Source organism: Ascochyta rabiei, chromosome 11, assembly GCF_004011695.2.
Source record: "Ascochyta rabiei chromosome 11, complete sequence".
NCBI lineage: Eukaryota > Fungi > Ascomycota > Dothideomycetes > Pleosporales > Didymellaceae > Ascochyta > Ascochyta rabiei.
Genome location: NC_082415.1, coordinates 863,553 through 877,244, shown reverse-complemented (window position 1 = coordinate 877,244; position 13,692 = coordinate 863,553). Strand labels below are relative to the sequence as shown.

General features: G+C 46.4%; 2 protein-coding genes across 2 annotated transcripts, besides 19 other annotated features; both read right to left on the bottom strand.

Annotated features, from left to right (window-relative positions):
- Positions 1 to 401: part of a mobile genetic element that runs on past the window's edge.
- Positions 1 to 501: part of a dispersed repeat that runs on past the window's edge.
- Positions 243 to 401: a long terminal repeat.
- Positions 402 to 405: a direct repeat.
- A 127-nt stretch (positions 502 to 628) lies between the features above and the next one.
- Positions 629 to 860: a mobile genetic element.
- Positions 750 to 787: a tandem repeat.
- Positions 786 to 817: a tandem repeat.
- Positions 842 to 932: a dispersed repeat.
- Positions 859 to 2,743: a mobile genetic element.
- Positions 2,733 to 2,824: a mobile genetic element.
- A 1,008-nt stretch (positions 2,825 to 3,832) lies between these two features.
- EKO05_0006861 (mtDNA inheritance, partitioning of the mitochondrial organelle) lies at positions 3,833 to 5,816 on the bottom strand (the record flags this gene model as incomplete). The annotated part of the gene is made up of 4 exons (XM_038940837.1): positions 3,833 to 4,100; positions 4,243 to 4,808; positions 4,868 to 5,515; positions 5,745 to 5,816. 4 exons carry the CDS (start codon positions 5,814 to 5,816, stop codon positions 3,833 to 3,835), a joined length of 1,554 nt encoding a protein of 517 aa, XP_038797390.1.
- Positions 5,817 to 7,283: 1,467 nt separating this feature from the next.
- Positions 7,284 to 7,332: a tandem repeat.
- An 84-nt stretch (positions 7,333 to 7,416) lies between these two features.
- Positions 7,417 to 7,447: a tandem repeat.
- Positions 7,448 to 7,682: 235 nt separating this feature from the next.
- EKO05_0006860 (uncharacterized protein) lies at positions 7,683 to 8,705 on the bottom strand (the record flags this gene model as incomplete). The annotated part of the gene is made up of 1 exon (XM_038946236.1): positions 7,683 to 8,705. The coding sequence occupies one exon, from the start codon at positions 8,703 to 8,705 to the stop codon at positions 7,683 to 7,685; it is 1,023 nt and encodes a 340-aa protein (XP_038797389.1).
- Positions 7,808 to 7,836: a tandem repeat.
- Positions 8,514 to 8,573: a tandem repeat.
- A 1,484-nt stretch (positions 8,706 to 10,189) lies between the features above and the next one.
- Positions 10,190 to 10,193: a direct repeat.
- Positions 10,194 to 10,448: a long terminal repeat.
- Positions 10,194 to 13,692: part of a mobile genetic element that runs on past the window's edge.
- Positions 10,196 to 13,692: part of a mobile genetic element that runs on past the window's edge.
- Positions 11,830 to 11,868: a tandem repeat.

Below are 13,692 nucleotides of genomic sequence, written 5' to 3'. Positions count from 1 at the left end.
AGAGTAGTATAGCGTCTAACAAGGGAAGGTGCGCTAGGGAAAAATAAAAACAACCTAGGTGTGTGTAGGGACTACTCTAGGTAAACTACAGACTAGACTAGTAGCTAACCTACTAAGAGGCAGACCCTTACGCAACTATAACTAGCTCTAGAGTTTACCTGCTACTAGCGCCCCTCTAATCTACGCAGAACGCAGAAAGGACCTAGTAAAATATATTTAGCTAGGAAGAGATAGGGAAAGAAGGTATGTTATAGGCTTAGACCTTGTCTAAGCCTTAAGTAAGACAGGGCAGTTATGTGCCCTATAGACATATTAGAAGGACACGTAATGTGCTACCTCCTTAAGAGATATAATACTATATTAACCCTTATTACATCCTACCCTAAGGCTAGTCTATAATAGGGATAAGCTAGGGTAGCTAATATAGGTACTATTATGCTTATAAACACTCCTATAATTATTTATAACTATTTTTAGATTACTATTTTAGCTGCAATTAGTACTATTATTATGCTAGAGAGTAACTAAAGGAGTGTTGTTAAGCGGTAGGTCGCCACTAGCAATCTAATTAGCCCTTGGAGGTATTATAAAGGAGCCTAGAACAGCTTATGTTCAACAGTTAATGCAGTACACTTAAGCTAACCAACGCCAAAGCTAACCTAACCACTAACTCACCAACTTAGTTTACATATTAGTAATTAACACGTAAGAACACTAAAATTAAAATTTGTGTAGCTGCTGCACTCTACTATGTAAAATATATATATATATATATATATTCTAGATAACCCTAACCTTAAACTAACTCTAACCCTAAGATTTTGTTGTAAACATAATCCTAATATCCTAACATGTTTGTAACGTACCCTACAGGCGAGTTGGACAACAGGCGAGTCGGACACTTTTGCCAAGCCCCCACCAAACACCTCCTCCTACACCAATGTCTTCTTAACAACACTATTTAAACGCGTTAAAGGAAGCGCAGATACAGCTTGCGCTCTAGGCTCTTAAACAAGACGTAACTCTATCTCTGCGACGCGCTGCTGCTATCTACAAGGTCCCTTAAAGCACACTAAGCAACCAGCGCACTAGACAACCTTTACGCGCTAATTCTATAGCTAACTTACAGAAGCTAGACAACAATAAGAAGAAAGTAATTATTAAACATGTTCTTAAGCTAGATGCGTAAGGATTTTCCTCTTAGCTCTTAGATATAGCTACTATAGCCAATTCTTTGCGCGCTAAGCGTAATCTAGGCCCTATTAGCGTGAACTGGCCTAGTACGTTTATTAAGCAACACCTAGAACTTAAAGTTAAGTTTAATTACAAGTACAACTATAAGAGATTTCTCTATAAGGATCCTAAGGTTCTATAGGGCTAGTTTAGCCTGGTAGCTAACACTAAAGCTAAGTATAGTATCTAGGATAAAGACATATATAACTTTAACAAGACAGGCTTTATAATAGGCTAGATCTCCCTAGGAGCAGTTGTTACAGCTTCAGAACGACAAGGTCGGCCAAAAGCTATCTAGCCAGGCGACCAGGAGTGGGCTACGGCTATAGTAAGCATTAATGCTAAAGGATAGGCCATTCCAGCCTTCCTTATCTTCAAGGCCTACTACCACCTCTCTGCCTGGTACAAGGAGGAAGAACTGCCTTAAGACTGGGTTATTAGAGTCTCTAATAACAGCTAGACTACTAACAAGCTTAGTATAGACTAGATAAACTACTTTAACAGGCATATAAAGGGGCGTACTGTTAGCACCTACTATTTACTTATTATTAATAGTTATAAGAGCTACAACTCTCTTAAATTCTAGCAATACTGCAAGGATAACAAGATTATTACTCTCTGTTTATCTTCTTACTTATTACACCTTATATAGCCCCTTAATATAGGTTGTTTTACTGCTTTAAAGAAGGTGTATAGGCGCTAAGCTAAAGTACTTATACAGAACTAGATTAACTACATTATAAAGACAGAGTTCCTGCCATGCTTTATACGCGCCTATAACGCTGTAATTACTTCTAAGAATATCTAGGGAGGGTTCTAAGGTGCTATATTAGTCCTATTTGACCTAGACCAGGTTATAATGGCCCTTAATATGAAGTTGCGCACTCTATCACCACTACTACCTGTCAACAACAAGCTCTGGCAGTCGCAAACCCCAAGCAACAGCCTTAAACTTAGGTTGTAATTAACGCTTGTAAAGACAAGGATTCAGAAGCATATAGATAGTTTGCCTACCTCTATAGTTAAGGCGTTTAAGAAGGTAGTAAAGGAGGCAGCAATAATTACGCATAAGCTAGTGTTAGCGCAACAGAAGATTACTTAGCTTTAAGCTACTAATAAGGCAGCTACACAACAAAAATTACACAAAAGAAAGCAAGTTTAGGCAGAAGAGACCCTAACAGTTGAAGAGGGCTAGCGATTAACAGCTCTTAAGGAGTTTAGGGCGCGTGGTGATAGGAAGAAGGCAAAGAAGCAGGTGCGCGCTAAAGGAGGTGAGCCCTCCCAAAGGCGCTGTGGACGGTGTAATTAGACAGGACATAACACGCAAACGTGTAAGAAAGAGGTAGAAGTAGTTTCTAAATAGTATTACAGACTATACTGCACGTTGCAGCACTAAACTGGGTTGTTTTAGGCCATAATAGGGTGGTGTTTGGTGGGGGCTTGGCAAAAGTGTCCGACTCGCCCGTTGTCCGACTCGCCCGTGGGGTACGTTATTATCTTCTAAAACTTTTTAGAAGATAATCCCTAGCGTTGGTCAGGTGGAGCTGCCAGGGCAAGGTTGAGCTCTTAGCGTTGGTCAGCTCAAGCGTGTCCTGCGGCGCAAGCCCTTGGGCAACCCAACCGATCGCTGGCAGGCATCAATATCGAAAGTTCGGGAGGTTCTGCAGCACCGTGATAAGGGGTTCCAGCAGGAGGCTGGGCATGGATACGACCTCGTAATGTGAGCGTGCATCGCTTACCCCGCCCATCAGATCATGCAATCACCAGCAACAGTGGAACGCAGTATACTGTTGCCGTGGATTCCTTCTTGCCAGCGCAAGCTTCGAACGCGCTTCAGTGTGTTTGTGCCTGGTGTCCATGCGCGGGACCTGCAGAAGTTTCCGGCGCCGTTCTGTTAGGGCGGCTGACCTCACTCTTATCGCGTGGGCGCCCCTCTTGCAACGGAGGACAACCGAGCTGCTGTGAGACGTGAAAAGCAAAAGCTACGCTTGTTTCCTAGGCTGCGGTAGGCTTTTCCCAGCCCTTGCCAATCAGACAACATAGCGACGTCGTCCTGGAACTGGATGACTCGAAATGCTTCTGGAGAAGAGTTTCCAGGTCGCCATACCCAACAGCCGCCCCTGACCACCTCACTAGGAGTGGATGAACTTGCATGATTGTATTATGTGACGTGTTTGATCGTTGTAATATTATGCACATGCTGCAAACCCGAACAGCTTTGAGTGTCGATCACCCAACGTGTATCTCTGAATGTCGTGTTGCATTGCACCCTTCAACCCGAAGATTTTTCACGTAGGGTAAACTTGCTCAAAAGCTTCTTTGTGGGAGGGAGCCTTGGTCGCTTCGCTGCGTTATGATGCAATGAAATATTGGAAGCGCTCGTTTTGGTTCGTCCGTTATCAATAGCGTGTGGTTGTGCAAGGATCCGTTGGGGGCGTTGTCAGATCGCGGGTAAGGTTGTTGGCCGACAACGGCAAGCCATCTCGTGTTGTTGACAGCGCAGGACCAGCAAGCAAACACTAGGTATGCCAGAGTGCGTAGGTCGCATGTAATTCCTGAAGAGGCTTGTGCAGGAATAAGGCCAGCGCCGTGAAGTTGATTAATCATCGTCATCACTGTCGGTGAAGTCGCCGTCCCACCCTTCATCGTACTCCTCAGCGATGGCTTGCAGACCGTTGCAAAGCGCCTCCCTTTCGTCAACCGTCACCAGTCGCTTCACGATTTTCTCGATTGCTCGCACTTGCTCCGCGACAGCTGTGCTTGTAGTGAGCCCAGCGTGGACAGCAAGTTTCCCAGTATGACCGGACCCCATTTCAAAAATAGATGGGAAGCTGTCAAGTACCGGAAACAGTAAGGCTGCCGTGTATCTGAGGATCGTTAGTGCTTTCCGTATCTCATTCGATGGCTGGCGGTTCACATTGGATTGCTGAGGAGGATGGCGTCAGGTGCTATGACCATAAAATCACGAAAATCCGAACACCCGAACTTGAATGGAAGATCGGAACATACCTTTGAACGCCAGGTCCATCACCATACCTGTCTCGGGGATTGCGGCCTGCATCGTCTGACAAGCTCCATGGTCCGCGACATGCTTCAGCTCGTGCGAATACGTGTTCTTTCTTGCTGACTTTGCCGGAGGCGAGCCTGTAGTCTTTGGAGAATGTGTCAATGTCGAAGCTGCACAACTGGGTCTCACTCTCGTTTGTGCGTCTTGCGCTCAATTGTCCAGCTTTTTCAGCTCGGGCCATCTGATCGGTTTTCTCAGACAGGGCATCTGGGTCGGCGATGCTCAGCTCGAATTTGGCTATCCTTCGCCTCCCGGTGCTGTTGATGGTATCCTCGATGTCTTGCAGGGTTCCGTCTCTTCCATTTGAGTTTCTCAACCGAGATGATAGTGTCATGCTTTCCACACCCACAGCCTGTAGGGCACTCACGTGCCATGCTGATGTTGCGTCAAGGGAAAGGTAGTTCGGAATCTTAGCCGGACGGTTAGACACTGGTATGTATACTGAAGACTGTTCAGCGAGGGGTTGCAGTGATTTCGATGAATTGACAATCTGTTGCAGACGCTTGTTCTAGGCTCCGTTAGTCTTGGTCCTTACGTCAAGTTGTATGAAGAACTTGCCCTCGATACCGTTGTGTTTGCACCTTGGTCGCCCAGGCCCCATGTCCAGATGCTAAGCTTTCCATACTCATCTCTCAAGCGCTCGATCCAACCTGATGCCCATCCGCCCCATGCGTCATCAACGCCAGTCATAATTTGCAAGCCCTGGAGACCGTCGCACTCTTCGACAAAAGGCCTGAGATCTCGGTCCATTAGGTCCACTTCTCTTTCAAGTTTTTCGAAGAGCTCCATCCCGACATCCCAGTTCTCGAAGGGCATGAGCTTGTCGTTCACGTCGAATTCGGAGAGTTGGACGATTGACTTGGGGTGGTAGTAGACTCGGCTATAGTCGGACCAATATTTGACAGTCGATGTGCTCAGTTGCGGTGGCTCTAAACCTGCATCGAGATGCTGTTGATAGGCAGACTGTGGGATTGGCTGAGCTCTCTGCACGACAGGTTTCGATGGCCATACTCCAGTCTGATCTAGTATGTTTCTGTCATCTTCAGCTTCATACAAAGCGTTAGTCTTCCTCATACTCCCAAAAGCATTCTTGAGGTCGTAGATGAGAGCCCTTGGTGTGAATGTGTCGGAGCCATCCGGAGCAGTTCCAGCTCGGAAGTGAATGTCATGGTTGACAGCTGATTCGGGCTCAGGTGGGTAGGTGAAGTACGATTCCTGATACAAAATGAGTTCAGAGGTTCTTCAAAAGCCTCACGGCGTCGGTGAGCGGGGTTGATGAATTTTTAGTGACGAGATGAGGCGACCTCTTACAGGGCCATGACGAAGCGATGTGAGTACGCGGCCTTCCCCACAGCTGTGCAGTAAGACAGACTAGATACGAGCCAAATAAGTGCAAATAGACTGGATGCAGGTTTGCCTAGTTGAGACATTCATGAGAACGCACCTGAGCATTCCAAAAATGAGTGCCGAGATGGTTGCTTTGTGAACCGAACTGGAGGGTGACGATCTCGTGCATGGCGCTGGTGAAGGTCAAGTTGACGTGCCGCAGCTGACGACAATACAACAGCCAAACTGAGTCGGTGAAATATGTCCTAACGAATTTGGTAGGCTTGTCAAACGGTGTGCATGTTGGTGGGCGTTGCGTTGAAGTTCTGACAATTTGACAGTTGCCCCACCTGTGAGCGCACGCTCAGTCGTTGAAGCAGGCGCGCTTGATGACGCGCAGCTCCACAAACACCACTAGTATCATGTGTGAGTACGACTTGCAGACATACAACTACAGCAAATTCTTTTTCGCGCCTTGCTCACGCAAGTGCCGCATTCCCCTTCGATCTCAGCATGTACTGTCGTTCTGCAAACGAACAGCTCGTATTAGCCTCTCCCACTACATTCACTATCTAGGCTTTCGCTGACTCTAACGTTGCGAATAAGGCAGCATACAAACCTGTGACCCTAGGCTCTAGAAGAGATTCTTGTAAGGCCTCATAAGCTTATAACCAAATAAGAGACTGCTAGGGACTTTGTCCATGTCAGTCAAATTCCTGGCATTTACTGTCGACTGTTTCAGTGCCGCTCGCACACGACCGGAAACAGTAGTATGATCAACCGCCTAAGACCAGCCTTTGGCAGCTTCACATCGCTACTTACGACAGTCTGTATTGCGCAACCTGCAATCTCAGGCATCACGGTGCAAATTCTTGGCGCACGTTCGGATGCTCGACAGCCGTGAGCCTCAGGCAGATGTGCACGCCTCGTGTACCAAAGCGTAGGACAGATGACAGTTCACGGCGACCATTAGGTCCGACTCCTCGACCCAGGACACGGCTATGATGCAAGAGCTTCTTTGGATATGCATATAAGGTAAAGAAAAGTCGTAGTAGCTTGACTGCTTGACATCTACGCACTATCGTTCCAAGTTCCAGTCTCTCTTTTGAACGCTTCCTTGGTCATTCATTATCCAGCGATGTCTGCGACGTGCGTCCTTCCTTATTCCGGTTCCGCATCAACTTCAGGAGTCCATCATTCTTCATTTTAGCCACACACAAGAAGTCTACTATCTACTGCACAACAATGTCTACCAGACTTCTCACTGCTGTCTTGCTCGCGGCCGGTCTCGCAGGCAACTGACCTCAGCTCGTTGCTAGACTTACATGATGGAGTTTTACTCACACCTCGAACAGGGTCTAAGCCGATCATAAGCCCACATACTTTGCAAACCCTCACGCCTCGCCAAGATGCACGTACCAAAGTCGACATCTCGCCTAATCCAGGATACGATATGGCCTCCTCGCTAGCTGCTCTCGAATCCAATGTCCACCAGGAAGTGGTCCAGAAGCAAACGGCGTGAAAGTGACAATCGAGCAGCGAAGGCAAGGGAACCCATGAACACCACTGCGTGAGGTATTTCCAAGTCGACGAGTAATCATTTGATGACGTACAACACATACACACATGGCTTTGAATACCTACTCATTATGCCCACATCCATACCATCCATGCCATCTTATCCGATCCTATCCTATCTTTTGCTAGATCCACAGGGTATACACAAACACGGACAACCATTGACGCCTGACGAGATGTCATACCGACGAGAAGAGACGGAAAGCCCAATTAAAAAAGAAAAAAGAAAAAAGAAAAAAAAAAGAAATACGCCTTGACTATTTCCATTTTGGAGCCCGATGCCGCAGAGAGAAATAGGAGATGAAATGGAGCGCTGATGTCGCTAAAAGCAGAAGCAGGAGAAGGAGCAGAAGAAGGAGCAGGAGAAGGAGCAGGAAAAGGAGCAAGAGAAGGAGCAGGAAAAGGAGCAATCTGATGCAAAGAAAGAAAGAATTGCCAAGGTGACAGACAGGTGCCACGTCTGTACAGTGGCCCGACCTCAAACACCACCCATGGCGACTTCGTGACCGTCCAGGAAATCCGCTTCTTCAAAGTCGCTTGCATGGCCTGCGGCTAGCCTCCCCTCGTGCATGCCGTGGCTCTCGTAGTCCATGTCGACATCAACATCGGCATGGACATGGCCGGGCATGGGCCGCCCCTGCCGTCTCGACTTGGGCTGTGCGTACTGTCGTGTTGACGGCAGGCTGGGCGGGGGTGGAGACTCGGATAGCGGGCTGACGGGGACGTCCTCCTCGCCGGTGACCTTGGTGGGGATGGAGAAAAGGAAGTTGCTCGCGCCTAGGCTCAGACTCGGCGTTTCGCAGGTGTTGTCGTCTTCGTCGGACCAGCCCCGTTTGCCCAGCTTCGCACGCGCCATGTCTGTGCCGTAGCCGCTGTCTTGCGAGCTGAAGGGCTGGCTGAAGGCTTGGGCAGGCAGCGGGAACGAGTTGGTGACGCCGCTGAATAGATGCGGGTTCGTTGTGGGCTGCTCGGCGTACCCGCCGATCTTGTTCAGGCCGCAGAAGGGGAGCAGTTCGCGCTGGTGCTGCAGTGTGGAGGCGAGCGTGTCGACGGGTATCCTCATTGGCTCGAGCGCGGGGGCGGAGAATGCGGAGCGGGGTTTCCGCAGAGGCGTTTGCGAATAATTGGCTGTGTTCGTGGTCTGCAGGGCGGGCAGGGCTGTCTTGGGCGTCTTGTAGCCCTCGGGGACGGACTTGCGGACGCGCATACCGACGCTGAGGAGGCTCGACTGGACGTGGTCGGGGAGTTGGGGCGCGAGGGTTGGGTGGCGTGGGGTAGGCTTGGGGATGTGTCGCAGCCTGGGGCCGCCTCGTTGGTGGTGGTGGTGGTGACCGTCTGCGTGGTAGTCGTCGTCGTTGTCGTCGTCGTCCGAGTAGTCCTGGGCCGTGTGGAAGTAGCTCGTGATGGAGGGCTGGAACTGGCGCTTCTTCCTGTGCTGCTCGGTCGCGGAGCTGTGTGGGAGAGACATGGCAAGCAAGGGCGAGGGGCCGGCGGTAGTCATGCAAGTCGCGAGATGCAAGATGCAGGCGGATATGCGGTACTGCTCTGGGCGCCGGTGCTAGTGGGGGATCTTTCTGGCGCGCTGCACGCTTGCTGGCGACGTGCACTGACCGGAGAGGGGCTCTGATGCCCGCAGAGGTCGAATCAGATGGGGCCGTCTATGCGCGGCGAGGATCCTCCAACAACCAGAAATTGGTCTGAGGGGCGGGCGGCCAGGTCTTGACACGCCGATGCAGCGGATGGGGGAAGGCGAGAGGATGAAAGCGAGAGGATCGCGAAATGGGCGAGATTGGCGGACTCCGCTAAGTGAGGGTGGAGAAGGCAGGCTGCGCTTGACTGCCTGCTTGACTGCCCGTTTGACTGCCCGCTCGATTGCTTACTCTCGGGTGACGGCAACGGGCGAAAAGAGGAGGCTGCTGATCACTTGTCATCCTGACGCGAACAGTCGCCGCTACTCTCGACGCGTCGGCAATCAACCGCTGTTCCTTTCTCACTCGTCTTTCACACTTCCAAAACTTCACAGCGCACAAAGCACTCGCTGGACGGAACGGCACTGCCGGCGCTGCACGTGGGAAGTACACTGGGCTGCCGCGCTACCTGTCTCACAGTGCTTCTAGAAGCCTCAACGGCTCTTTGTACTCCATTTGGCAATTCCCACGACAAACAATCGCCGATTGGCATGTTGCAAGCTGCATGTGTTTCGAGACACTCTATCCCAGACAATTGACCAGCATGAATGATCGGTACGGTGTCGTCATGGTAGTCGCAGGTGCCAGCTACCCACTGCTGCTGCTCTACATGGTAGGTACGCTCTGAAGAAAAGTGCCTGGGCGTCGGTTCGGTGCTTTGCTTTGTTCGTGTCTTGACACAACCACCCCGACAACACGCAGCAAAACCAACGAGAACCCGCCTCCATCAGCCTGGCAGGAGTGGGCACCGGCGTCGACATGAGAACCGCAGAGTAGAGGTAGAGCCGAAGACTCCCAAGTCTTGCAATGCATTGCATGCTACTGCGCGCCGCCACCAAGCTAAGACCCACAACTCGCGCTCGACTCAGCCTTGTCACGACACATCACCACCGTGCTTGCGGGAGCGACCCTGTCGTGCATACGCATGGTTGCTCTCTTGATCACCGCGCGTACATCACCGCCGACGCTAGTCTCCCTGCCCAAACGGAGTGCACATGGCATTGTGCTAGACACATGGGCGTTTGAATCCTTCCGCAATGGCGAATCAAGGTATAGGCGTAATCAGACGCTTGACATCCCTTCAAGAGAGAGAGCGGGACTCTGTTTTTCTCCATCACAGTTCATACCTCAAAACGATGCACCGCAGCAGCTGGATCGGAGCAGGGCGTGACGGCGGGAAAGAAAGCTCTTTCCTGTCTCGGCAATCACGGGATTTTTTTATGTAGACGCCCGTAGCTAAACTAGCATGTTGAAAACTCGCTGCTGATCGCGTGTAGCCACCTGCCAGTGTGCATAGACCTACTGTCAGGACTTCTGCTAAGGTAAGATGGTAACCTACTAGTATGTGTTACAACCTACTAGCAGATTCCATCAAACCTAGTAGAACCTTCCTTCACTTGCCTTCACTTTCACTTGCAGAGAGCACAGGCCTTACTACTATAAGTAGGCCTCTCTCTCTACCCTCTTGTAGCTCGCTGTCTGCTATTTTGTTTACTCCTCTTTTAAATCTATTAGTTTACTAGATTACTACTTTTATGCTTATAAAGTCTGCCTTATATAATAGTAGACCTAACAGCTAAAAAATTTAGCTTTCTCTTAGGCTTCTGCCTTTATTAAGCTAGTAGTTAGCTACTACTGCTTAAGGTTACACTAAAGTTTTAGTCTAGTAAGCTATCTCTTTACTAAGTATTAGCCCTATTTAGAGTTCTTTTCTTAGTCTCTACCCCTAACTAGCGCAGGTAGTAAGTGCCTGTTTTTAAGTATAAATTAGCCTCCCCTACACGTCTTCTAAGTACAGATTACCTATCTTTAACATTTAGTAGGCTAAATTATTACTTTTTTTTAGGCTCTAGAGTACTAGCCTTTTGTTTTACCCTCTAACTAACTAGCGCCTTTTAAGTAGTCTAGCGCCTCCCTTTAGCACCTTTTAAGTAGTCTAGTGCCTATTTTTTTTTAATCTACTAGCGCCTTCTAAGAGGTCCAGCGCCCCTAAGTATCCTCTACCCCTTTATTTTAAGAAACGCTTACTCTTTTGTCTTTTACTAACACACAGCCCTTTTACTAGAATTTATCTTTTACTTACATATAGTACTTTTACTACTAAACATCTAGGCCCTACTACTACTTAAAGGCACTATGTGCTCTGCTTCTCCTCTAACTACCTACTACTACTACACTTACCTTTATAGACATAACCCTTCAACTTTTACTAATATCTTTATATATTACAGCTATATTACTAACTAATAAGGATAATATTAAGCCTAACTCTATACTACCCCTCTAGCCTTCTTCTACTTCTGTAAAGAAGACTTCTTATAACAAGTCTTGCCTATACTACCTAGAAACCCTTATAGATCCTAAGTCCTTTAATTATTAGGGTAGTAGTGCTATTTCTAATTATATATAAGACTTTAGCTATAAGACACATAAGAAAGCTACTACCCTAGGAACCTTTATTACACGCAGCAGCCTATCTGCTTTATCTACTAACTAACTAAAGTCTTAGATACAGAAAGACAAGTAAGCTACTATTAAAATAGAGGATACTGTTATAGAAATCTACTAGCCTACTCCCTACTCCCCTTAGGGACAGGCTTCCCTACAGAAACTTACTAGCGCTACTCTAGGGCTATAGGAAGAATCTACTTACGCTAGCTAGTAGGACACTTCTACCCTAGCTCTACAGTTTTGCTATAAGGACTCTATGCGTGCTATGTCCTCTTAGGTCCCTTTAAATAACAGTCTCTCCTAACAGTTTTAGCACCTTCCTACTACTATAGTTAAACACTTCCTAGTTAAATACTTTAGCTTAGGTAACTAACCTTTAGAGTTCCTTATTGCGCTACTTACAGACTTTAACTTCTAGTCCCTTAATCCTCTTATTTAGAATCTAGGGCTGCCTCTGCTGTCTAATAACTATCTAGATAGGTATTTTATACACCTTACCTACAGACAATACTCTATACTCTCTACCTTCCTTCTAGGACTTCTTAGTAAGGTTAATAGCAGTCTACATACGCTATCCTAGCAACTAAATAATAAGTAACTTAAGCTAGATTAGGCTAAGTACTTTTACTTCTAACTAATTAACTATAATAATTAGACAGCCTCTTAACTAAATAACTTATAAGCTAAGTTTACTTAGTATTAGCAGCAATCTACTTAACCTACTTAGTATTACTAACAGCTTAAGCTAAAAGCTGATTAAGGCTTAGCACAGGAATATCTGGAAGGCTAGGCTAATAACACCACTAACTAACCCCCCTCCTGCTTTAGACACCTCCTTTGCTTAGCTTAGCAGTCCTCTAATATTCCTAAGCCTAAAACACTAGGCTTAGTAGGTACCTATACTAGTATACTATTATAGTTATAGCTTTATAATAACGCACCTGCTATAATAGACTAATTCTATACCCTTCTAATATAGGTTAAGGCGCCTTCTACATACACGCTACTAGGGAGGACTACCCTAGTTACTCTAACTTCTACTCTAGCTAGCGCTTATTAATTTCTTTAGTCCTTAGACTAGTATAACAACTAACTAGACAAGGCTATAAAGAAACTGTTCTATTTTGTAAGCCCTAAAGACAACTTTAATAATTAGTTGTTTAACTGCTTACAATTTATACGCGCTAATAGTTAGAACTATTAATATCCTATAGACTAGGCTAATTTCTTCTTAATCTATACTAAAGAACCCGCCTACGCTCTTCTACAGGATCCCTCTAGTTTTACCTGCTACTACTCTAACCCTATAGATTGCATCTATTGTCTATAGGAAGTTTATAGAGATAAGGATATCTATAGTTTAGCTAAACGCGCCTTTAACCTGTTTATATTCCTACAATACCCTAGCCTAGAAATTACTAATGTTGCTATAGCGTTTTTAGTCTTCCGCACTAAGATAGAATATTTTGCTTAGTAACTTAACTAGACACTAGAAACACATTACTATTAGCTATAGACTAAACTCCCTAATTTTATGTAGTAATAGATAGCTAATATAGCCTATAATAAATTACTGTCTAGGCTACATAACTACTATAACTAGCTTAACACCTTCTTCTACAACTACGCTTATATTCCTTCTAAGGTTAATAATAAGGATATCCTAGAAGATAGGCAGAATTGTTTTAGTCCTTGCAACTGTTAGGCTACTTGCGAAAACACTACTACTATCTCCCTAGGGTCGCCTGCTGTTCTTTAACCTGCACTAAGCTAAGAGAACAAGGATACCTACTAGTGTTAACCTAAGGAGACTAGTTTTATAACTAATATATTTATATATTTTAACTACAGAACTAAGGGTTATAAAGCAAATTAATGCTCTGCTCCTCCTAAGCCTAAGACCTACGCTGTACTAGCAGCTGCACCTAAGGACTCTACTATAAACTAACATATCTCTACAGACTAATTCCTACTATTAGACAGTAAAGATAACAAATTTAACTCCTTAGACAAATACGCTTCTAATTTAGAAAACTAGGTACCTTAGATAATAGTTACTACCTAAGGACTGTTTCCTAACAAGTGCGCTCTTTTAACCCCTTTATACCCTACTTAGACACTACTAAGGCTAGCTTAATTATTTATTAGGTTAATACTACCTAGATAACTACTAAGAAACCTGTTTAGACAGGCAGCTAATTAGCTTTCTAGGCTTCCTTAGGCTGTAACAAAAACGCCCCTTATAGTGTCCGCACACTAGCAGACAATAGCGCTAACGCTAGCTTTATCTCTAACACCTTCTTAAAGAAAACAGGCGCCCTTTAGCTTATTCCTCTAATAATACCTATT